General features: G+C 62.0%; 1 protein-coding gene across 1 annotated transcript; it reads left to right on the top strand.

Moving 5' to 3' along the window:
* Positions 1–2,593: 2,593 nt before the first annotated feature.
* VRK3 (VRK serine/threonine kinase 3) lies at positions 2,594–19,983 on the top strand. Its single transcript, XM_074308059.1, has 15 exons — positions 2,594–3,588; positions 7,165–7,251; positions 8,351–8,490; positions 8,656–8,796; positions 9,490–9,636; positions 9,861–9,913; positions 10,595–10,661; positions 11,461–11,545; positions 11,704–11,809; positions 12,411–12,503; positions 14,854–14,986; positions 15,328–15,448; positions 16,549–16,607; positions 16,783–16,930; positions 18,567–19,983. Exons 1-14 carry the CDS (start codon positions 3,461–3,463, stop codon positions 16,917–16,919), a joined length of 1,497 nt encoding a protein of 498 aa, XP_074164160.1. The 5' UTR covers positions 2,594–3,460; the 3' UTR covers positions 16,920–16,930; positions 18,567–19,983.
* The last annotated feature ends 1,920 nt before the right edge of the window (positions 19,984–21,903 follow it).

Below are 21,903 nucleotides of genomic sequence, written 5' to 3' on the forward strand. Positions count from 1 at the left end.
GTCCATCAATTGGAGAATGGTTGGGTAAATTATGGAATATGAAGGTTATGGAATATTATTGTTCTGTAAGAAATGACCAGCAGGATGAGTTCAGAAAGGCTTGGAGAGACTTGCATGAACTGATGCTGAGTGAAAAGAGCAGAACCAGAAGATCGCTGTACACTTCAACAACAATACTGTATGAGGATGTATTCTGATGGAAGTGGAAATCTTCAACATAAAGAAGATCCAACTCACTTCCAGCTGATCAATGATGGACAAAAATAACTATACCCAGAGAAGGAACACTGGGAAATGGGTGCAACCTGTTTGCATGTTTGTTTTTCTTCCCAGGTTATTTTTACCTTACAATTCTTCCTGTCCAAATAAGAAATTCGGTTCTGCACACATATATTGTAACAAATACTTAAGAGTTCAAACAAATTTACACATTAGCTAGTCATAAAAAGTCTCAATCTGCCCTCAGTCTGCTATTATGAGGTGAGGTCCCACCCAGGGCAATGAGGTGGCACATAGATAGAATGCTGGGCTTGGGGTCAGGAAAACCTGCATCTGGCCAGCTCCGTTCCCTCTGTTGGCCTCAGTTGTAAAATGAGATAGAGAAGGAAACAGCAAACTCCCCTAATATCTTTGCCAAGAAAATCCCAAATTGGGCTATGAAGACCCAGACATGACATGTATAAGACTGCCTACCATCGAGGGGAGGGGATAGAGGGAGGGAGGGGAAAATTCGGAACAGAAGTGAGTAGAAGGGATAAAGTTATAAAAAATTACCCATGCATATGTTGTCAAAAAAAAAGTTATAATTATAAATTTAATTTTTAAAAAAAGAAAAAAAAAAATAACTGTATGGGGGCAGCTAGGTGGCGTAGTGGATAGAGCACTAGCCCTGAATTCAGGAGGGCTGATCTAATTTGATTTCAGACACTTAACAAATAGGTGAGAACAACTGCCCGTTACAAATAATAATACAAAAAGAAGGCTACGTGGTGGGACTAGCACAACACAAATACTCTAGTGCTGATTGAAAATAAGGAGATGATTACTGATAATTCAACGGAGGCTTTTATTGAGAGAAATCACGTTGCTTGTATATCTTAAAACCATGGTACTATTAAAAACTTGTTCTGTAGCTAACTCCGGTTTCTGTTTTCTATGATCGAACTCTGAAGCATGTTATTAGTTTCTAAGGAATTCAATCTTATTTGAAGTTGACAATGCCCTAGTTATTGTGCCAGGACCTTATGTTTTCTCATGATTTCCAGCTTAAATGAATTATTAATCTTAGGAGGAGGTGGACATTCTAGTTCCAGAAGTTTCTAGCTTCCTGGAAGTTCTCTACAGTTACAGACCTGCTGTGGCCAAGTTGGAAACCGACCCCGGAGTCCCGCCCGGCTCCCAGGGGGAGGATGCATGTTTTCTATCTTGATTTCCCAAGCTCCAAGGGAGCTTAAAGCATCAAATGTCAGTGCTGGCAGAGCTTGAAACGATTCTCTAGTCAAAGCCCCCCATCTTTTTGTTCAGAGGAAGAAACTGAGGTCTGGGAGGGGAGAAGGGAAGTTCCTGGAGTGAGCAAAGCCATCCAAGTCCCTAACTCAGGCCTTTTCCCCCAAATTTGTGCTCAGTTCTTTGGTAATCGTTTATCTCATGCTCTGGTGAGCAAAGACTTGGACACAGCAGAGAGAAAATCAGTGAAGGAGTGAATGAATGAATGAATGAGTGAGTAAATGTAAAAAAAAAAAAAAAAAACCCAAAAGAACAACAACAAAACAAACCACAGTGCTAAGTGCTGGAGGTATATCATGGCGAATCTGACAGCCCCTGCTCTCAAGGTGCTCACATTCTAAGGGAAGAAAGGGCGAACACGGCTTCTCGTTTTCAATGCCTTAGGTACGGATGGGGGCGGGGCAGGTCCTGAGAAGTTTTCTCTTTTGGGGGGAATGGCTAAGAAGCCAATTTAGGCTCACGGAGGAAAAACCTGATTAAGTTCCTGAGCTGCCTCCAGCGCTGCTTGGAGGCCCCCTGACCGCCGGCTCTGTCAGAGAGGGCCTTCTCAGTCAAGTCCGGGCTGATGTCCCTCCCCTCCTGATCTTCTGCTGTGATTCTATGGCAGCAGACGCCTGGCTTGGAGACCCGCAGGATTCAAGCGGGATTTGATGCACAGTTGAGAGGGGTCAAGGTGAAGCTTCCCAGCCTTTTTCATAGGGGCAAGAAACCGGAAACCGAGTGGATGCCCCTCAGAGGGAGAATGGCTGAATAAATTGTGGCATGTGACTGTTATGGAATATTGTTGTTCTGTAAGAAATGACCAGCAGGAGGATTTCAGAGAGACCTGGAGAGACTGACAGGAACTGATGCTGAGTGACACGAGCGGACCAGGGATTGTTGTGTATTTCAGCCACAACACTGTATGAGGACGGATTCTGATGGGCGTGGCTCTTGTCCATAACGAGGTATTCAGGCCAGTTCCAATGGTCTTGTGATAAAGAGATCCATTTGCTCCCAGAAAGAGGCCTGGGAACTGAGTGGGGACCACAACCGCATTTTCACTCTTTTTGTTGTTTCCTTGCGTTTTATTTTGTTTCTCTTTTTTTTTTTTTTTGTTTTTTTTGTGCAGCACGATAATTGGATGTATACATATATTGGACTTAGCATATATTCTTACCATGTTTAACATACATTGGACAGTAAATTGGGGGTAATAGCGGGTCCTTGTGAGGACATGCAAACCTTCAGGCCGCAGGTAAATGCTACTTGCTGCTGTCCTGGTTGCAGGGGGAGCTGCGGTGATCGGCTCTGCACTTCGGAAAACCAAGGGGGCAGCCGTGGGGAAGGTAGCCCCGGCATTAGCCACGGAACTAGGCCAGAGGCGAGGTGCGTAGGGCCTCCGGGGAGGGCCGAAAGGGAGCCTGTTCGAGGGATGCTAGGAGGCAGAAGGGTCATGTGATCGCATTCTGGGGGCTCGGTTTCCCCACCTGTAAAATGGGAGAGGGGAAAGAGTGCAGTTGCACCAGATGAATTTTCTAGCTGCCGTCCTTCCTAAGTCTAAAAACAAAAGCCTCGAGAAAGAGAAGGGAGGAAGAGTCCCCTCCCCCATCTCCTTCCTTCTTCCTCCGTCCCGTACACAGCGCCCTTCTCTCCATCCGAGCGCCAGCACCGCGGCCCCCCTCGGCGGACTACATTGCCCACAAGTCTCAAACGCGGCCGGGCGGAAGACGCTGCGGGTTGTTGTGGACCCGAGCACGTGCAGAGGGGCGGGGTGCAGGAGCGGCCTTTGATTGGAGGACCGCTCGTGAACGCTCCAGGTGGCGCATGCTCAGAGACGCCGTGGGGTTTTTCCTCATCGCCCCTAACTTCGCCACCAGGGCCTCTCCGCACGCGGGAGGCGACAGCGGCACCGAGCCCGGCCCGCGGCCCCGCGGCCGGCCCGTGGGAAGCCGGGCGCCGCCGAGACTGCGACATGGAGCCCGCGGGGAGCTCCCGAACGCGGAGGTCCGGAAGAACGTCCGCACGTGCGCAGTGCAGCGGAGGGGCTGACGTAGCGCGCGCAGCCCCGCCCTCCGAAGTGGCTGCGACTCTTCCAGAAAGGTGAGCGAATGAGCGGGGAGGAGGGAGGAGGAGGGGCGCGAGTGTCAGGGGGAACCGCCGAGCCCGCCCCGTGGCGTCACTGCCGCCGGCCCGCCCCTGCCTGGGGAAGCGACCTCCCCCTCCCCGTGACGTCACGGCCTTCCGAACGCCAGCCCGCCCTTTTTAGCCGGGAGGCCCTTTTACTGTTGGGGGCGCCGAGTCCTCTCCGAGGCGCGGCCGGGAGGGAGGGGCTTAGTCCGCGTGCGCCGACGCCCCTCCCCCAGCGTGCCCCCGATCGGCTTGGGGTGGGAGCAGCGGTGTTCCCGCCCCCTTCTGGATCCGGGCCTGGAAATGGGGCGGGGCTTTGGGTCCCCTTCTCAGCCCTGGCCGGGCACCCAGCGGGCGGCTAATAAATGTGGAGCAAATGAAGTCTGGGCCATTGTGCGCCCGCCTCCTGAGCCTGCAGGCTTCGTCAGCCCACGGGCCCGCTCTGGGGAGCCTGCCTGCTACAGGGCTGGACAGCCAGGGGGGGGGGGCGGGGGGGGTCAGAGAGGAAGGCCCTGGGGGAGGGGGGTCAGAGAGGAAGGCCCCGCGGGAGGGGGGGTCAGAGAGGAAGACCCCCAGGGAGAGGGGGGTCAGAGAGGAAGGCCCCTGGGGGAGGGGGTGTCAGAGAGGAAGGCCCTGGGGGAGAGGGGGTCAGAGAGGAAGGCCCCGCGGGAGGGGGGGTCAGAGAGGAAGACCCCCAGGGAGAGGGGGGTCAGAGAGGAAGGCCCTGGGGGAGGGGGGTCAGAGAGGAAGGCCCCGCGGGAGAGGGGGGTCAGAGAGGAAGGCCCCTGGGGGAGGGGGTGTCAGAGAGGAAGGCCCCGCGGGAGAGGGGGTCAGAGAGGAAGGCCCCGCGGGAGGGGGGTCAGAGAGGAAGACCCCCAGGGAGAGGGGTCAGAGAGGAAGGCCCCGCGGGAGGGGGGGGTCAGAGAGGAAGGTCCCTGGGGGAGGGGGGTCAGAGAGGAAGGCCCTGGGGGAGGGGGGATCAGAGAGGAAGACCCCCAGGGAGAGGGGGGTCAGAGAGGAAGGCCCCTGGGGGAGGGGGTGTCAGAGAGGAAGGCCCCTGGGGGAGGGGGTGTCAGAGAGGAAGGCCCCGCGGGAGAGGGGGTCAGAGAGGAAGGCCCCCTGGGGGAGGGGGGGGGTCAGAGAGGAAGGCCCCCAGGGAGGGGGGTCAGAGAGGAAGGCCCCGCGGGAGGGGGGGGTCAGAGAGGAAGGTCCCTGGGGGAGGGGGGTCAGAGAGGAAGGCCCTGGGGGAGGGGGGTCAGAGAGGAAGACCCCCAGGGAGAGGGGGTCAGAGAGGAAGGCCCCGCGGGAGGGGGGGGTCAGAGAGGAAGGTCCCTGGGGGAGGGGGGTCAGAGAGGAAGGCCCTGGGGGAGGGGGGATCAGAGAGGAAGACCCGCCCCCAGGGAGAGGGGGGGCAGGGAGGAAGGCCCTGAGGGAGGGGGGTCAGAGAGGAAGGCCCCCCCAGGGAGAGAGGAGTCTGAGAAGAAGGCCCTCTGGGGAGAGGGGGGGTCAGAGAGGAAGGCTCCCAGGGGAGGGGGGGTCAGAGAGGAAGGCCCCTGGGGGAGGGGGGTCAGAGAGGAAGACCCCCAGGGAGAGGGGGTCAGAGAGGAAGACCCCCCCCAGGGAGAGGTGGGTCAGAGAGGAAGGCCCTGAGGGAGGGGGGGATCAGAGTTCAGGAAGGCCCTGGGGGAGGGGGGGATCAGAGAGGAAGGCCCCCCAGGGAGAGGGGTGTCAGAGAGGAAGGCCCTGGGGGAGGGGGGGATCAGAGAGGAAGGCCCCCCAGGGAGAGGGGTGTCAGAGAGGAAGGCCATGGGGGAGGGGGGATCAGAGAGGAAGACCCCCCCTCAGAGAGAGGGGGGGGTCATAGAGGAAGGCCCTGAGGGAGGGGGTGTCAGAGAGGAAGACCCCCCCAGGGAGAGAGGAGTCTGAGAAGAAGGCCCTCCTGGGGAGAGGGGGGGGTCAGAGAGGAAGGCCCCTGAGGGACCCCCTGGGGGAGGGGGACTCAGAGGAAGGTTCTAGCAGCCCTGGAGAGGCCTTCTGCTGCAGGAGCTGAGAGGGTGGGCACTGCCAGGCCAAAGACTCAGATGCTCCTCATCAGCTCCTAGGGGCTCCCCCCCACTTCCTTATTTGGGACCCCCCCCACTAGCCTGGTAGTGGGCTGTCCCTTCTGCCCCGTGTCCCCCTGGGCATCCTTTCTCTCCACTTCCTTGATTTAATCCCGCCTCCTGCCCAGGCTGTGGAAGTGACCTCCTCAGGGCCTCAGTCCCGCCCACCTCCCTGGGCCCAAAGCAGGCCTGGTCACATGACCTCTGCTCCCCATTCCCCCTTGTGTGGGGCTCCTGCTCCTCCCGCTCTTCCTTTCCCACATTCCAGTGCTCCCTCAGGCAGGGGGTTGGGATGGAATTAAGGTAAACTGAGCCACAAAGTTCCCTTACTTGGAGGCCTCTTAAACACATTTGAAACAGATACTGAGAGAGGGCAAAAGGCTGGAGCTGAAGCAAAAAAAAGCGGGGGTCGCCATTTTGATCTCAGATAAAGCAAAAAGATCCAATGAAAAGAGGAGGGAGAGCGTGTTAAAAGGGGCAGTAGATAACGCCTCTAACCGCACACCGGAGCATCCAGACCCTTAGAGAAGCTAAGCCACCTGCAGGAAGAAGCAGCCGGCCAAGTTGCACCAGGGAGGACCTCAACCTCCCCTTTCGGAACTAGAGAAATCCAAGCACAAAAGAAGCAGCAGCTGGGGGACGGGGCTAATAGAGTCCTAGAAAACTTAGGTGTGAGGGACCTCCCAGAACATTGAAAAGGGACAGAAAGGAGCCCATGGCACCTTCACAAAAAGGGACCTTGCATTTGGGCACAAAAATCCCAGTCAGAGGCAGAAATAGGAGGAAGGGCTTGTTTGGTCGTGTCTAACTCTTCGTGCCCGCATTTGAGGTTTTTCAGGCAGAGAGATGGGGGGTCTGCAGGCATGTTACAGATGAGCAAACTGAGGCCACGAGGGTCCCCCAGCCAGTCCGAGACCGAGGCGCAGGCTCTGCCGGCTCCCAGGGCGGGTCTGGGGATTGAGGACGCTCTGCTGGGGGATTGTGGCAGCTTGTCTGGGACCGGGGGGCATCGGGCGCCCCTCCTGTCAGGGTGGCCCAGGCAGCTGGCACGGGGCATCTGGAGTCTGCGCCTGCCAGCTCGGGTGAGATCATCTTGGTCAAAGGCGCCGCTCAGAGCTGGCTGTTAGCAGGAGGAAGGAATGGGAGGCGCCAGGAGACCCGAGGAGGGCATTCCAGGGCACAGGCCAGTGGGCCATTGGCAGCACCTCCTGGGGTCCCTCGGGACCTGGCTCCCTCACTTCCTGCTCTGTCTTCTCGGGTCCGCGGACCCCCAAGGGAGCGGAGAGGCTGGACTGGGCGAGCACCCTGGGGCTCCGGCCGCTCCGGGCCCAGGTCCCCAGGTCCCCTGTCCCTGGCTCCCTCCTTCGCCCTCCCTTTCCCCGCCCTAATTAGGAGGAAACGTTGACTTCCTGGCCAAAGTCTGCAGCTGCTCCCATCTGGTCCCCAGGGCATCCCAGCTGGAGACACTCCCTCCTCGCAGCAGGAACATGGCAGCCGGGCCTGGGAAAGGCCCATGGGACACCCCTGAGCACAGGTACTGGGCTGCGCCTCGGGGGGGGGGGGGGTCTGGAGGCTTCCTGGCCTTGAGGTGCTTTGTGGCCTGGGGGGGCTTCCTGGCCTGGGGGGGCTTTCTGACCTGGGGGGGTTCCTGGCTTGGGGGGGCTTTATGGCCTAGAGGGGCTTCTGTGGCCCACCACCCCTCCTGGGAGGGGGCAGCCGGCTTCCCTCTTCTTTGAGAGTGAGGGGGGATAGGCTGGTCCAAGAACGCCGGCCTGAGAGGGAAGGACAGACCAGGGCCCCTGAATCTGTTTTGGGGTGGCGCCTCACCTGGCCCCACACTTTCCCCTCAGGGTACTTCCAGGAGGTGCTGGGGGGGGCTTCCCTCTCCACCCCCTCCCTGGACAGGGGTCTTCCCAGCTGTGGGGCTTGGGCTCCCCCTGAGGTCTGGCCACAGCTGTGCTGGCTCTTGGCCCTGGATCAAGGAAGCCCACCTGGAAGCAGGGGAGCCCCCCCACGGGCCCTGGAGCTGCCCCCTCACCGGCTCTCTGCGGCTCCTCCCCTGCAGGCCGCCTGGCCCTCACCTTTGGGCCGGGTCTCTTTCCTTTGCTCCTGGAGCGCTTTCGGCACTGGTCCTCGGCCCGGTCGAAGGCCAAGTCCCTGGAAGGGCCGCCCCTGGCCCAGCGGGCACCTACCTCATGGTGGAGAAGCCTGAGGGAACCGGCCCTGCCGGCCAGGCCCACCAGGAAGCCTCCAGGGCACCATCGGGGGTTCCAAAGCCTGGGCTCTGGCCCTCCCCCAGCCACGGCCCCCAGGGAGGGCTCCTCCTGCTTTCCTGTCCGTTTTAGAGATGGGATAATTGAGGCTGGGAAGGGGGGGGTGGCTCCCTCTGCACCCTTCCCTAGGCTGGCCGGATTTAGGCAGGTTTAGGCCCTGCCCTGCCCTCAGGAAGCTCTGGGAATGGGAGGAAGGGCACCCGTGGGCAGGGATGGGCCAGGCTCCGGATGTGGCGTCTGCCTGTTATCTGCGGGAGCCTCGAGCCCTGCCCACTGGTGCCAGGGGGAGCGGGATGAGCACCGGCCGGACCTCGGGGCGCCCCCCCCCACTGCTGACTGACGCACCCCGCTCCCCCACAGGCCCATCCGCTTCTGCCCAGAGTGCGGGGAGGAGGTGAAGCCCACCTTCACCTTCTGTCCCTACTGCGGGGACCCCCTGCCCCGTAAGGATGACGCGGGGAGCCGAGGCTCTCCGCAGGCGCTCGGGGCCGCCGGAGAAGGTACCTTGGGGGCTCACGGGGGTGAGGGCACAGTGGGGGGGGGCGGTTGCCCCCCCCCCAGGGACGCAGGAGGGTTCCTGTGGGAAGGGCCGGCTCGGGGCTGGGCAGGAGACGTGGTTGGGGGCTGGGGGGGCGGGCGTGCTTACTCGCTCTCTGTCCCCCCAGCCTCCAGGAAGAGAGAGGCTCCAGGCCAAGGGGTCCAGAGGAAGAGAATGAAGGGGGCCTCGCCCGGCACCTCACCTCCCACCTCCCCCCCCAGACCCCAGGGGGTCACTGCCACCACCAGCCCGCTGGGGAAGGCCAAAGGTAGAGCCGGCCGGCTGCAGCCATGCGGGAGGGAAGGGCCCCGGCTCCCCCCCCCCCCCCCCCCTCTGCCTCTGCCCTTGCTCTCCCAGGGGAAGGCGCCGGCCCCGCAGGGGGAGCAGGGCCCGGAATCGGGACGCACCCACCCTCCGAGGGCCCCAGGCCAGCCGGAAGGGACCCCTTCTGTGCCTTACTCCGGGGGTGACCCTTCCGGCTGCTGCTGACCCCCAGGCGGTGGGGTCCTCGGAGCCCTGGGGCGGGGTGGGGGGGGAGGGTCTTCCTTGGACTGGGCTGACATTTGGCTCCTTGAAACTTGTGCCCGGCAGCAGCGACCCTGCCCTCCCGAGCCGCCCCACACCGCGTCCTCCCGTCTCCCGGGGGAGGGAGAATGAAGGGAGGGAGGGGACAAGGGGGGGCCTGACCCCGGTGTAGCCACGGCCGCTCTCTCAGGCTTGGGGGAGAGAGAAGGCCCAGCTTCCCTCCGCGGGGGCCGTCTCCTCCTCCCCTCCCACTCTCCCCCAGTGGTCCCAGGGCTAAAGGATGCCTCAGTCTTGTCCAGTGCCTTCCGTAGCCAAGACCCCTCCCCAGACCCAGAGCCATGAGGAGCGGGGGGCTCCCCACCTCCCCCTTGTGGCCAAGAAGGCTCCTGCTCCCCACGGGGCCCCCTCTGCAGCCCCCGCTCCTGTCTCCCCAAAGGCCAGGGCTCCCCCCAGAGGCCGAGGCCCACCAAGGTGCTGTCCCCAGAGGCTTTGGGCACGGTCAAGGTCCTGACGGACAAGGACGGCCGGCGCTGGAGGCTGGGGGAGCTGGAGACCAGGGCCGAGGGCGCCATGCTCTTTGAAGGTGGGGGGGCGGCAAAGGGGCCCCACGGCCCCAGACTCCCAGCCTGGGTGGGGGGTGGGGAGCCCCGCAGCCATTTGTCCGGGGGCCAGCCTGGGGGGGTTAGGGAGGGTCAGGGTCCCAGAATGGGGGCGGGGAGAGCGGGCCGTGGAACCCCCCTCGGGAGGGACTCCTGGGGAAGCTGGGGCGGCCGGCCTCTGACAAGCGGCCTCTCCCCTCCCTCCCAGCCTTCCCGGCCTCCGGCTCCGTGCTCCCGAATCAGCGATTTTCCCTCAAACTAGTGAGTGCCGCGTGGGCCCCGAGACGTCCCGCAGGGGGCTGGGGAGGCGGAGAGCCGGCCCCCAACCCGGGCAGGGGCCCCGCTGATCCTGCTCCTTCGGTGCCCGAGCCTTCTCTTCTCCAGAGCAGGCAGGGTGCCCAGGCTCCTCGGGCGGGGTCCCCACTCCCCCCTCCGGCCCCGCGGGCGCCCTCCCCGCCCTCCAGACACCCTTGGGAGGGAGCGTGGCAAAGAACGGCATCTAGCATCTGGACAGCAGGAGCGGGGGGGGGGGGGGGGGGGGGTGCGGGGGGGGGCGCCAGCCTCCAGGGAGGGAAGCTCCTCGAGGGCACCGCGCCAGCCCTCGGGGGTCCCCGCTGGCACCGAACACGCCCTTCGGCACATCCCCAGGGAACGCTTCAAGCTCCCTTGCATACTTGGGAATATGAGGAGCTCATTACCATGGATTGAGCCAAACGCTCCGCTGCCCTGGGGACCCCGCAGAATGACGCGGAGGGGAGGGGGCCTCCCACAGTGCCGCTGGCTCCTCAGCCACACAGCCCCGGCCTGGGCACATCGTCGGCCCGCCTCTGGGCAAGCGGGCACGCAGGGGCCCCTCCGGCGGTTCTGGAAGGTGTCCCGCCTCCCCCAGCTGGCGAGCTTCATCTTCTGTGTCTTTCCCCCTTCTGCCTCCCCCCCCCCCAGGACTTGAAAAACGGCCGCCTCTTCCATGAGCAGAACTTCTTCCAGAGAGCAGCGAAAGGGAAAGAAGGTGCCCGCCGGGAGAAGAGGGGCACCCCCACCCCACCCCGACTCCTGTTCACACTAGGTTGTGAGGGGCTGATGGCCCTCCTGGGCAGCTCCCCCGGGGCTCCCGCTGAGCTGTGTTTGCTTCTCCGGGAGGAGCTCGGGATCGTTCCATGGGGGGTGGGAGGAGCCCGTCCACGGCCCTGGCCCCCTGCCCCCCTTCCGGCTCTGGCCTCTCCCTCAGGGAAAGGCGGGTGCCGGGGGCTCCGCGAGGCCCCCACAGGGTCCTGGCCTGGAGGCGGCCCGGACCGGGGCTCCCGCCGGCCTCAGACGAGCAGACAGGGACGATCCAGCGTTTTATTGGGAGGAAGAAATCACAGACTGAGGACGTGGAGCGGGAGCAATGCCATCTGGCCAGACGGGCCCGCTGCGGCCCAGAGCGCCCGGCCCGAGGCCTTCTGTCCGCGGCCGGACCCGGAGGCCTCGGGAACGGAGGCTGGGCCCGGGCATCGGACCGGCTGCAGCGGGGAAGCCCCTGTCCCCCCTCTTGCGGCCCCGGTGATGCCGCTTCCCGAAGTCCCCTGGGGAGGCTTTGGGCTGCTCCGTCAGTGGGCCGGGCCTTTGGCCCCCCAGCCGGCCAGGCAGGCGGCAGGACTTCTGGTGTTCCCATTTTGCAAAGGAGAAGACTGAGGCTCACGACTCCCAGTCCTGGGGCTCCCCTGGGGAGCTCTGCTCAGCCCCCACCCCCAGGGCTCCGAGGGGCAGGAGGGCGAGGGGGGCCGAAGGGGCTGCCACCCACCTCCCGGCCTCTTTCTCTCCCACAGTGGACAGATGGAAGAAGGCCCGCTCCCTCCCCTTCTTGGCCATCCCGGCTTGCGTCACCTTTGGCCTGCACCAGGACACCTACAGGTGAGTGGGGGCCCCGGGGAAGGGGGCAGCAGCCTCAGAGACGGCTCTGAGTTCCCCCCTGTAGCGTGGCCCGGCGGGCCGGCCGGAGACCCCCGCTTGGCCCGAGGGCCCGTGGCTTTGGCGGGAGCTCCCAGCCCCGGACCGCCCTCTGCCCTCAGGTTCCTGGTGTTCCCCGGGCTGGGGAGAAGCCTTCAGTCGGTCCTGGACGAGCGCCCCAGGAACATGCTGGCAGAGCTGACCGTGTTCCATCTCTTGTTCAGACTGGTGCGTTCGGGGAGCTCCCGAGCGGGCCCCGAGTCCCACACGCTCGTTCCCCCCTTGGGGGGACCCCAGGGGCCTCCGAGTGGTCGGAGCAGGGGACGCTCAGGTCCCTTCCAGGATTCCATGGTCTCGGGGCCCCTCATCTGACCTTCTAGCGGGGGGTCCTTTCTGCGACCCAGGACGGCTCCCCTCGGCCAAGAATGCCAGAATCTCGGGGTTGGAAGGGACCCCGGGGGTCACGTAGGCCCCGGAGACCTCAGCGGCGAGGAGCTTGCTCCTCTCTAAGGTAGCCCGGAGATAGAAGGCGCTGGGGCGGGGGCCACAGCCAGCGTGGTGAGGGGTTCGGCCGGAGAGGCGAGGGCCGCCAGACGGAGAAGGGACTCGTGGCCCCAACGGGCGCCAAGCTCGGAGGCCGCCCCCCGGCCAGGAGGTTCCCGAGGTTTGGGGGAGGGGATGGCGTGGCCAGATCGATGCCCTAGGGTGGGGCGACCGGCCGAGGCGAGGGGGTCCGAGCGAGCCAGGACGGTCACGGGGGTGACGACAGGAGGAAGGGCCGGCCCCGCGGCGGCCGGAGAGCGAGCGGACTCCCGCTTCTCTCCCTCAGGTGGATGCCCTGGAATTCATCCATGAGAACGAGTACGTTCACGGAAACATCTCGGCAGAGAACATCTTTGTGAATCCGGACACGCCTGGCCAGGTGGGTCCGGCCCGGCCCGGAAGGCCGTCCACAGGTCATTGGGACCCGGAGCCGCTCGCCCCGGGCCGGCAAGCGTGACCTCCCGAGGACGTGGCCGGCCTCCTTTGGCCTGGCTCCTTCGCTCCTCCCTTCTTCCACCTCCCCCATGGCTCCCGGTTCTGCGCTGGGGGTCTCAGGCCCGTCTCACTCTGTGACCCCCTTTGGGGTTTTTCTGGACAAAGATACTGACGCGGTCTGCCTTTCCTCCTCCTGCTCGCCTTTCAGATGAGGAAATTGAGGGAAATGGGGTTCAGTGACTTGCTGGGGTCACCAGCCCCCAAGGGGCCGAGGTTGGAACCGAACTTGGGCTTTCCCGGGTGTAGCGGCCCCGGCCCGGCCAACCTCTGGGCGCAGGTGGCGGAGGCGCCCGCCTGTGTAGCGGGAGAGTCCTTGGAGACCCTTGTCGGGCTGGCGGCCGGGCTGGTCTCCCAGGGCCTCGGGGCGCTCCTCAGGGACCTGCTTCCAGACCTTCCTTCTGAGACTCAGGAGCTGAATGGTCCTGGACACGTAGCTTCCCTCCCGGTGCTCCCCCAGAGGGCCAGCGGGGTCCGGACCCGAGGGCGCCTGCCTAGAGCCCCTCGCCTGTAGCCCTCGGGTGCCCTCGCTGAGAGGCAGTGCCCCGTGCCCCAGGCCTGGCCGGCGGCGGGACCGTTAGGCTCCTGATTCCGAACAGTTGGATTCTCTCGCTCACCTGAGATCCGTTGGCCGTTCAGCACTTAGGAAGCGCCTGGCCCTGGGGCCGATGGCGACCCCCGTGCGTCTCCAGCTGTCCTGGCCGTGCGGGCCCCGGGGACACGGCCGCCAAACACAGGTCCCTGCGTCTCCCCCCTTCTAGACTGGGCTCCGTGGTGGGGCCGGCCAAAGCTCTTCCCAGAGCCAAAAGTTGGGGTTCAGGCACCCAGACAGTCCACAAGCAATCATTCGGCACCTGCTGTGTGCCGCCCCCGGCCAACGTCCACGAAGAACAAGCCTTTTGTGGGGGTTGGCCGGGAGCGCCCCGGTGGCCCAGTGGTTAGAGCGCCAGGCTTGGAATCGCTCATCTTCACGCTGCCTGGCCTTGTGGCCCCAGGCAAGTCACTGGGCCCGCCTGCCTCAGTTTCCTTATCTGTCAAATGAGCTGGAGAGGGGAATGGCCAAGAAAAGCCCGGGGGAGTCGGGGAGAGCCTGATAAATGAGTGACCCACCGCAAGTGGGCAGTCGCCTTTGTGGGAAGAGGCTCCTGGGGAGAGGCTCGTGGCTCTCTGCTCTGGCCTCCCCCAGGCCTGGCACGCTCCCCCTGCTCGGCGCTGACCACTGAGCTCCCTGCCCCCTAGCAGTCCCCGCTGAAATCTCAGCCTCAGTTCTCTCCCCCTTGAATCCCTGGTCTTCGCGCTTCGTCTTCTCTATTGGGCTCCTCTCCTCGGGGGCCTCCTGGGCCCTCAGCACGCAGCCGGACCCCCGCTTGCGGGGGATTTAGCCCCGGCGTCCGGTGGCTCTGCAGTTCCCTCCTTGACCTGTGGGGTGAGGCATTTGGGGTCAGGGACTCGCCCAGGGTCCTCCTGACTTGGGGGCCGGAGCTCTGCCCACGGCGCCCCCAGCTGTTTCCTGGCTCGGTTCTTCCTAGGAAATGCTGTCCATTTCCTTCCGTGCTTTCTCCTTTCCATTCGGCCTGAGGGTCTCTTGTCCCCCGGAGTCACTTTTTGGCTCGCTCTGCTTTTCTGCTGCGGAAAAGAGAAAGGTCCGCGGGAGTCTGCGACGCCCTCCGGGGCCCGCCCTGCCCGCGTTCTCCGCCTGCGCGCTCGCCTCCTTTGCGGCCGCTTGGGGCTCGTGCACTTGGGACGGGTCTCGGCGCCCGCCGGGGCTTTTCCTCGAAGCTTTGCTGACGGGCGCCTGGAGCCAGTCTGCCCCCGTGGCTCCCGGGGGGGGCACTTCGTTCTCCTTGGTGCAGCGGAACTGGGTCTCTTGCGGCCTCATTTCTCGGACCGTGTCCCGGGGCCGCAGTCTGGCCGCAGCTCTACGTCCTCTGGGCCCCTTTGGGGACCGAGCGTCACGGGCTGGGCTGCGGGCGGAGGGCTCTCGCGGGCTCTCGGACGGGCCCCAGGAGACAGGGCTGGGGCCCAGAGCAGGAGGGTCGGCCCCCTCGGAGCCGGCTCTCACGCCCGAGAGTCGCCCCTTGTGCCGCTCCCTTGTTCTGCTCTCCCGAGGGCCTGGGGCAGGGCTGGGGACACTGGAGAAGACGCCCCGAGGGCCTCGGGCAAAGGGAGGGGGGCGGGCGTCCCTGAAGCCGCTGGATGGGCCCCAAGTGGCCGCGGCCTCCGTCCCTTCTCTCCAGGTCACCCTGGCTGGCTACAGCTTTGTGTTCCGCTACTGCCCCGGAGGGAAGCACGTGCCGTGCGTGGAGAAGAAAAGAGACCCTCACCAGGGAACGCTCGAATTCATCAGCCTGGATCTGCACAGGGGCATAGGTGAGGGGGGGGCCCACAGGTGCCTCCTGCGGGGCCGCCGCTCCATCCCCAGCCCCAGGGGCAGACCCGGGCCGGGCCGGCATGGCCCAGGAGGAGTACAGGCTCAGGGGTCCCTTCCTCCCTGGGCCTGCTAAGACGGGGTCCTGACAGACACCCCCTCCCGTGTCCCTTCTGGCCCCGCACGCCTCTGCACTGTCGGAGGCCTCGGGCTTGGACGGGGCAGAGACCCTGCTGCCCGGGCTCCTCCTCGGGAGAGCGGGGGCTGGGCTCGCCCTCCTAGGCCTCCGCGGCTCTGCCGGCTGCCGCACCACGCCAAGGTGGGCTGTGTCGGCTCTCCCCAGACCCCTCCCGCCGCAGTGACCTGCAGGCCCTCGGCTATTGCCTTCTGAAGTGGCTCTACGGGGCCCTGCCGTGGACCGGTCAGCTTCCCGACGCTCAGGCCGTCATGGGGCAGAAGGAGAGGTGAGTCACGAGGGATGTGCCCATGGTGGGTGGGCCTGGAATCAAAGGCGCTGCCGAGAGCTCCCGCAGTGACCTAAAACTGCCCAACTTGGGCGGCCCGGAGCCCGGAAGGCCGGGGCAGAACTGGGCTCTCCCGCCAGGGGGCCACTGGTTTTCCGGGGGACTTTGGGGGGCGCTTTCCCACATTAGGGCTTTCCCTCAGGGCCCTCCGCTTCTTATTTATCCAGCGTTGTTCACTTGGTGCGCCTGAACGTTGTGCCTGCGACTCCCGCCACGGCTCGGTCCCTCCCGGCCTGGGCCCCCCCTTCGGCCGGGGAAGCAGGAGGCTGTGGAGCTGCCTTTGCTCTCGCTCTAAGTTTACGAATGCCTGCCCTTCCGACTGTGGGAGGCATTGGCACATCTTGCAGAAATGGCGGACGCGGGGAGCTGGGGGATGGGCAGCCTGGTGGGTCGGTCCTTGTGGATGGATGGGGCCCAGATGCGGAGGGCGCTTTAGTGACTGCCAGTTATTAAGTGCTGAGCCCTCGGTGGGGTGCCAGGGGCTCAGGGAGATCCCTGGGTGATCTCAAAGATGGCCCAGATGGCATAGGAAAGAGCGTGTGAATCTGCAGGTGGAGGAGAAGTCCCGGGAGCCCCACGTGGCAGGGCTCAGGGGGTATGAGCAGTTTAGAGGCCGGTGCCTGGAGGCCAGACGCATGGCCAGGCCCAGGGGACTTTCAGCTTCCCGGATACACGGGCAGATGCAGGGCTTCCAACCATCACGTGGCCGTTGAGAGGAAATGAGATTTGTGAAGGCTTCGTGGGGCCTTCGGGAGCCTTAGAGACGCACCCTGCGAGAGAACGGTGTTCAGGGGAAAAGAGGCAGCTCTCCAAGACCTGCCTCGAGGCGGGCTGCACGGGGGTCCCCCGCCCTCCTCGCCGTCACGGCGCACTGAGTCCCAGTGTGAGCGGCGGACTTTGTAACAACGCCCCTTTGGGCCGGAGCGCTCCCTCCAGCTCAGCTTCAGAGGAGGTCCGAGCTGGCGGGCCCGGACACTGGCGTCAGCGGTGCGAGAGCTGACCGAGCTTTTGTTTCTGTTTTGTCTTTCTGCTCTTGACAGGTTCCTGCACGATGTGGCGGAGCTCGTGAGGCGGTCCTGTGGCCAAAGAAAGCCCTCAGGTGGGTTGGGAAGGTGTGGGGGAGCCCAGCTCCTCCGAGAGGGCCCGCCCCCGCCCCAGCTTGTGGGACCAGATGTCTTTGGGCACTCGACCTGGGTTCAAGGTCGGAGAGAATGGGAGGCGGCCCAGGTCTCCGGCCTGACCCGGCTTGGCGGGCGGGCTTCGCTGTGTTTCAGAAGCGCTGAAGGCCTTCCTGAAGGCGGTGATGGTGTTGAAGTATGAGGAGAAGCCCGACTACCGCATGCTGCAGACGGTCTTGGCGCCAGCCCTGGAACAGTACCACCTCATGCCCTACGGCCCCCTCTCCTTCTAGCCCGGCCACAGGTAAGGCGCCCGGCTCAGTGCCCGGGAACGTGCTGGCCCCGGAGCCGGAAGGTGCTCAGGAAGCGTCCGGCCAGGCCTGTGCTAACTGGGCCAGTGCCGCTGGGCGCTCAGCCCATGGGAGGCCGCGCCTGGCCTGGGGGGACCGGCCAGTTCGGCAGGGCCAGGATTGGAACTCGCGGCAGGTGGTCTCTCCACCTGTGGCGCCATCTAAACGCGCTCCCGGGCGCAGCATTACCCAGAGCGGGATCCCTGAGGGGGATCTTAGGGCATCCTGGGGTGAGACTAGTCCTGTTTGACCTCAGAGGGCCAAGGAAGGGACAGAGAGTGGCAGACAGGGGCTCAGCGGCAAAATCCCTGCCAGGATTGGGGGGCCTCCAGTGCCCTCCCAGCTCAGAGGTGCCAGTTCCAGCCCGGAGCCTGGGCCAGGCCCAGTCAGCCCAGCAGGCCCGCGGTGCCGGTGCCACGGCTCCGTCTCCACGCGGTCAGACGAGACTTTCTGCGGTCGGGCCGGGCAGTGGGCTGGGGGTCGGGGACACATAAAGGAGTCGTCCCTGCCCCCGGGGAGCTTCCGTTCAGTCAGGACCAAGTACACAGTAAACACAGGTTGGGGCCGTCGCTCCCCCCAGAGAACATAAGAAATAAACCCCTGAGCCAGGGGACGCCGCCAGTCACGGTGTGAGGAACAGGGAGAAGAGCGTGGCCGAGCGCCAGGCTCTAGAGCAGGAGCGACCGGGGGAGGGCTCGCCGGTCCTGGGTCCCCAACAGCTGGGACTCGGGGGAGCGCCCACGACCTGGTCAGAGAAGCAGGAGACCCTGGGCAGAAAGAGCCCCCTCCCCCTGCCCACCAGCACTCCTCTGAGCAGCGGGGGGGCCTGCGGAGGCTCTGGAAGGATCTGGGCTGGAGCCATTGGGAAAGGAGATAGCAGCCAAGTCACGGCCATCCAAGAGGAGGCAAGGGGGTTGATGTCAAAGAGCTGTGCAGGAACCTGGGATGTGAAAAAGCCCATTGCAGGGAGACTGCCTGGAAGCAGGGAGAGCTGGGGAGACTTCCCGGGAGAGCTGGCCCACAGCTGCCCCTCAGTGGACTTGTGTGTCCGGCAGGTGACCCCGGGGCTTGGCGTCCCGGGAGGAGGGGACAGTCACAGAACCGGGGAAGGTGTAGGAAGTTCAGGGATGGAGGCGGCCTGGTTTTGTCTGGTGTCGTGAAGACGGGGAAGGAGCCCGGACACCTCTCGGCTCTCGTGGGGACAGAGATGTCACGGTTCTGCAAAGGGTATTAGAACGGGGACCCGGGAAGACCCCGATGGGCTCAGATGGCCACGGGCTGGCTCCCCGGCCGAGTGAGCGCTCGGGGTTCACAGGACCGGTTCTAGAGGAGAACTGCAGAGGAGGGGAAGCCGGACGGCCTCTCAGCAAGAGTCCACTGCTCTGTTCTGCAGAGGATCATGGGGGGAGGGGGAGGTGGTCTCTAAGATCCCAAGGAATCCCAAGATCCCACTCCCAAATCTCTCCCCTGGATCCCAAAGGGTATGGCCTGCCCTGCCTGCCCTCCCACCAGAGCAAGCCTTGGACCCGGAGGGCCGAGACCCAACAAGAAGTAGCCTCCAGGAGTTAATGGCCTTTTCTTGCGTTTCAGATTTATCGACTCCCTGCTTGTTTCCTCCAAAAGTGATTACGAAGCCGGCCTGAATGTCAGTCTGCGTGGGACCCCCGACTCCCAGAGCCAGACGTTCTCTCAGAAAGCTCCTTTCTCAATCTTAGATAATGTGAAAAGTCCAGTCACCGCCCATGACACCTGCCGAAAGCCGGAGGCAGGCGGGGCCGGGAAAGCATGCTTGGGTTCCTGGATTACCTCCCTGCCAGACTGCCTCCCCCCCCCCCCCCGGGGCCCTGGGCGTCCTGCTGCCCCAACCTCAGAGCCCACAGAGCTACGGCCTTATGTTCTTGGTCCGTGCTCTTGCCTCCTGGTCCCCGCTGCTCCACATTGACTCCCCCACTGCTGCCCCCTCACCGTGGAGAGGAGCCACGTGTCCTGCTTCATCCCTTCACCTCTCCGCATATGACCCTGTGGCTCTCAGAGATTCTCGGCTGAGTTTAGACAAAAAGACCCTGGGGAGCCATCGGTAACAACTAAAAGAAGGCCCCCAGGAGCCCAGACGTCTCTGCCCCAGTATTTAAACCGGAGCCCAGGGCGGTGCATGATGGCGGCACCAAAGGAGACAGGAGGAGAGGGAGGTGGCCCCAGATCAGGCCTCCTGTTTCCTTGGAGCGGGGACGATGTCCCAGAACAGAAGAGACATGGGATGGGACGGGAGATTCTGAGATGTCCAATGGTGCTCATCGGGCCCAGAACACACACACACACACACACACACACACACACACACACACACACACACACACACGATTCTGCAGCTTCTTAAGACCTTTGCAGCCACCAAGGCGGCCCGAGCTTCTTGGGTCAGTCTGACCTTCATCTCTATAGGTGAGGCCCTGAGACGGGCAGCTCTCCCTGGGCCGAGGGACCCCAAGATTTCTGTGAAACGTTGGAAGTTCTTGTTTTTCTTAGAGAATGGTAGAGCCGGGAGCTTGATTTGTTTGGCCATTTGAGATTTTCTTGCCAAAGGGATCGGAGTGCTTTACCTTTTCCTTCCACAGTGGATTAAGGCAAACTGGTGAAATGACTTTCCTGGAGCCGCCTAGCTAAGTGTCTGCAGCTAGATTTGAACTCAGGTCTTCTTGACTCCAGCCTGGAGCTCTAGTCACTAGAAATCTTCAACTCCACTAGCTTGAGGTTTTGTTTTCAATTCCATTCGAGATCACAGACTGTGACCATGATGATGACAGGGATGGGGGCGATACACAGATATCGTCGCCGCATGAGGGATGTAAGCAGTTTATCCTTAGTCCTTTGTCTTTGTTCGAGTTTGCCTTTTCCCCTTTGCACTACTTTAGGGTTGTTTTCTTTTGTGTCTGATTTGTGGATTTTATAACTTTTAAAAGCTGTTGGAAAAATTAAATACAAATATAAAATAAAACTATATTTAACTTAATTTGGTTGACATAAGCATGTTTTATTTGTTAGATGTTGCACAATCTGGAGTGCCGTTTTCTGATGGTCTTTTTTCTTTTGGCAAGAATCCCAAGGCCATCTGATCACCCTCTGGACACTGTCCAGCTAATACTCACACTGCCAGGCCAGTGTGCCCGGCTGGCTTACCCAGGCAGAGGTCCTAGCCCCAGGCCCTGCTGCTAAGCACTTCCATGGTAACCTTTTAATGGCCATATGACCCCGTTGATGCATGGTGACCTTTAGCCCACTGAGACCCCCAGATCTTTTTCAGATGAAGTGCAATGGAGGCTTGAGAACACTTCCCCCCAGCATCCCTGAATGTTCTTCAGGGGAAGCTTCCCAAGGCCTTTCTCGGAGGGTTTCCAGACTCCTGGTTCTCCTTCACTGTGATGCTTTCCATCCCAGAGCACTACAGCTAAGCAGTCCCCGAGGGACCCTGAGACTGAGTGGCCAGAGCTTCCACGGCCCTTCCCCACCGTCCGTCAGGCTGAGCGCGCCAGGCTCACGTCCACATTTGGCGGCAGGTCATCGTCGGCATCGGGATGGACAAGACCCGTGTGGGACTGGAGCGCCAGCATGGGATGGTTCTGGAGGCCTGGAGTCAGACCCGAGGTCACCTCCTGCTGAGGGGGGGCGGCCCCCCGAGGACCCCGCCTGAGAGGGAGCGAGCCCAAGATCCCAGGTAGGTGAGGGAGAGAGCGCCATCCCAATGATTCGAGTTCACACCTTTAAGAGAGCTTGGAGCCTCCAGCAGGAGGCGCTCTGGGAGATTCACAAGCCAGAGAAGGCAGTCGGGCAGAACTGAGGAAGACAGAAGTGGCGGCGGGTCCTCCTGTGGAGAACACCGAGAGCAAGATCGGGAGGCCTCCAGAAAAGCTAGCCAGCCCCGAGGGAAGGAGATAAGATTTTGGAAGAGACACCAAAGGACCTGCACTTTCCCTCCTGGCCGCATTCGGGGTGATTATTACTCCGAACTGAAACGAAGGCTGCTCCAGAAGCCCCCAAGAAACCTGCTCCCAGAGGAGACCATACTGTAAGGAACGCCACAGAGACTTTGGAGTCCCCACCTCCCCCTTGCCCCTCATGTAGACCTGGCCATTGATCTCCAACCAATAAGAGAAAAAAAAGACCCAGAGCAATAGATTTTGAAACGCATACTTTTTTTTTATTTTATTTTTTTCTTTATTAAAACTTTTTAATTTTTCAAAACATCTGCCTGGACAATTCTTCAACCTTAAACCTTGCAAAACCTTGTGTTTCAATTCCTCCCCTTCCCCCCACCTCCCCTAGAGGGCAGCATACATAGTTATACGATTAATGTGCCGCACAAAAATCAAAACAAACCAGTGAAAAAGAAGAAAATTAACAGGCAAACAACAGCAAAGGGAGTGAAAATGCTGGGTTGTGAATCACACTCGGTTCCCACAGTCCTCTCTGTGGGAGACACATACTTTTAAAAATCTCTGCATCCTCGGCATAAAGAGACACAGACTTTGATCCAGTGATGTAACTACTGTATCTCAAGGATGTCAAAGAAATTCTACACAAATAATTATCGGGGCACTTTTTTGTGGAAGGAAAGCAGGAACCCCCAAACTGGGAAATGGCCAGGCCAATTCTCCATGAAAATGAAGAATTTCAGGGAAACGTGGGCAGATTTGTACGAGCCGGAATAGAGATGAGGAAGCGGCAGCAGAAAATTCTACACAACGGCCACAAGAATATGCAGGAAAAGGCATCTGGAAAGCATGCTTCAGCAGAGAGCGGGGGACCAGGGGTGCAGAATGAGGAGGGTGTTTCCTCACCTGGCCAACAATTTTGTTTGATTGCTCTTATCTGTGCAGGGAGCGAGCAGGGAGGAGAGCATCAGTGTGTAGCTAAAACACACTAATAAAAAACA

This window comes from Sminthopsis crassicaudata, chromosome 3, assembly GCF_048593235.1.
Source record: "Sminthopsis crassicaudata isolate SCR6 chromosome 3, ASM4859323v1, whole genome shotgun sequence".
In the NCBI taxonomy this organism is placed as follows: Eukaryota; Metazoa; Chordata; class Mammalia; order Dasyuromorphia; family Dasyuridae; genus Sminthopsis; species Sminthopsis crassicaudata.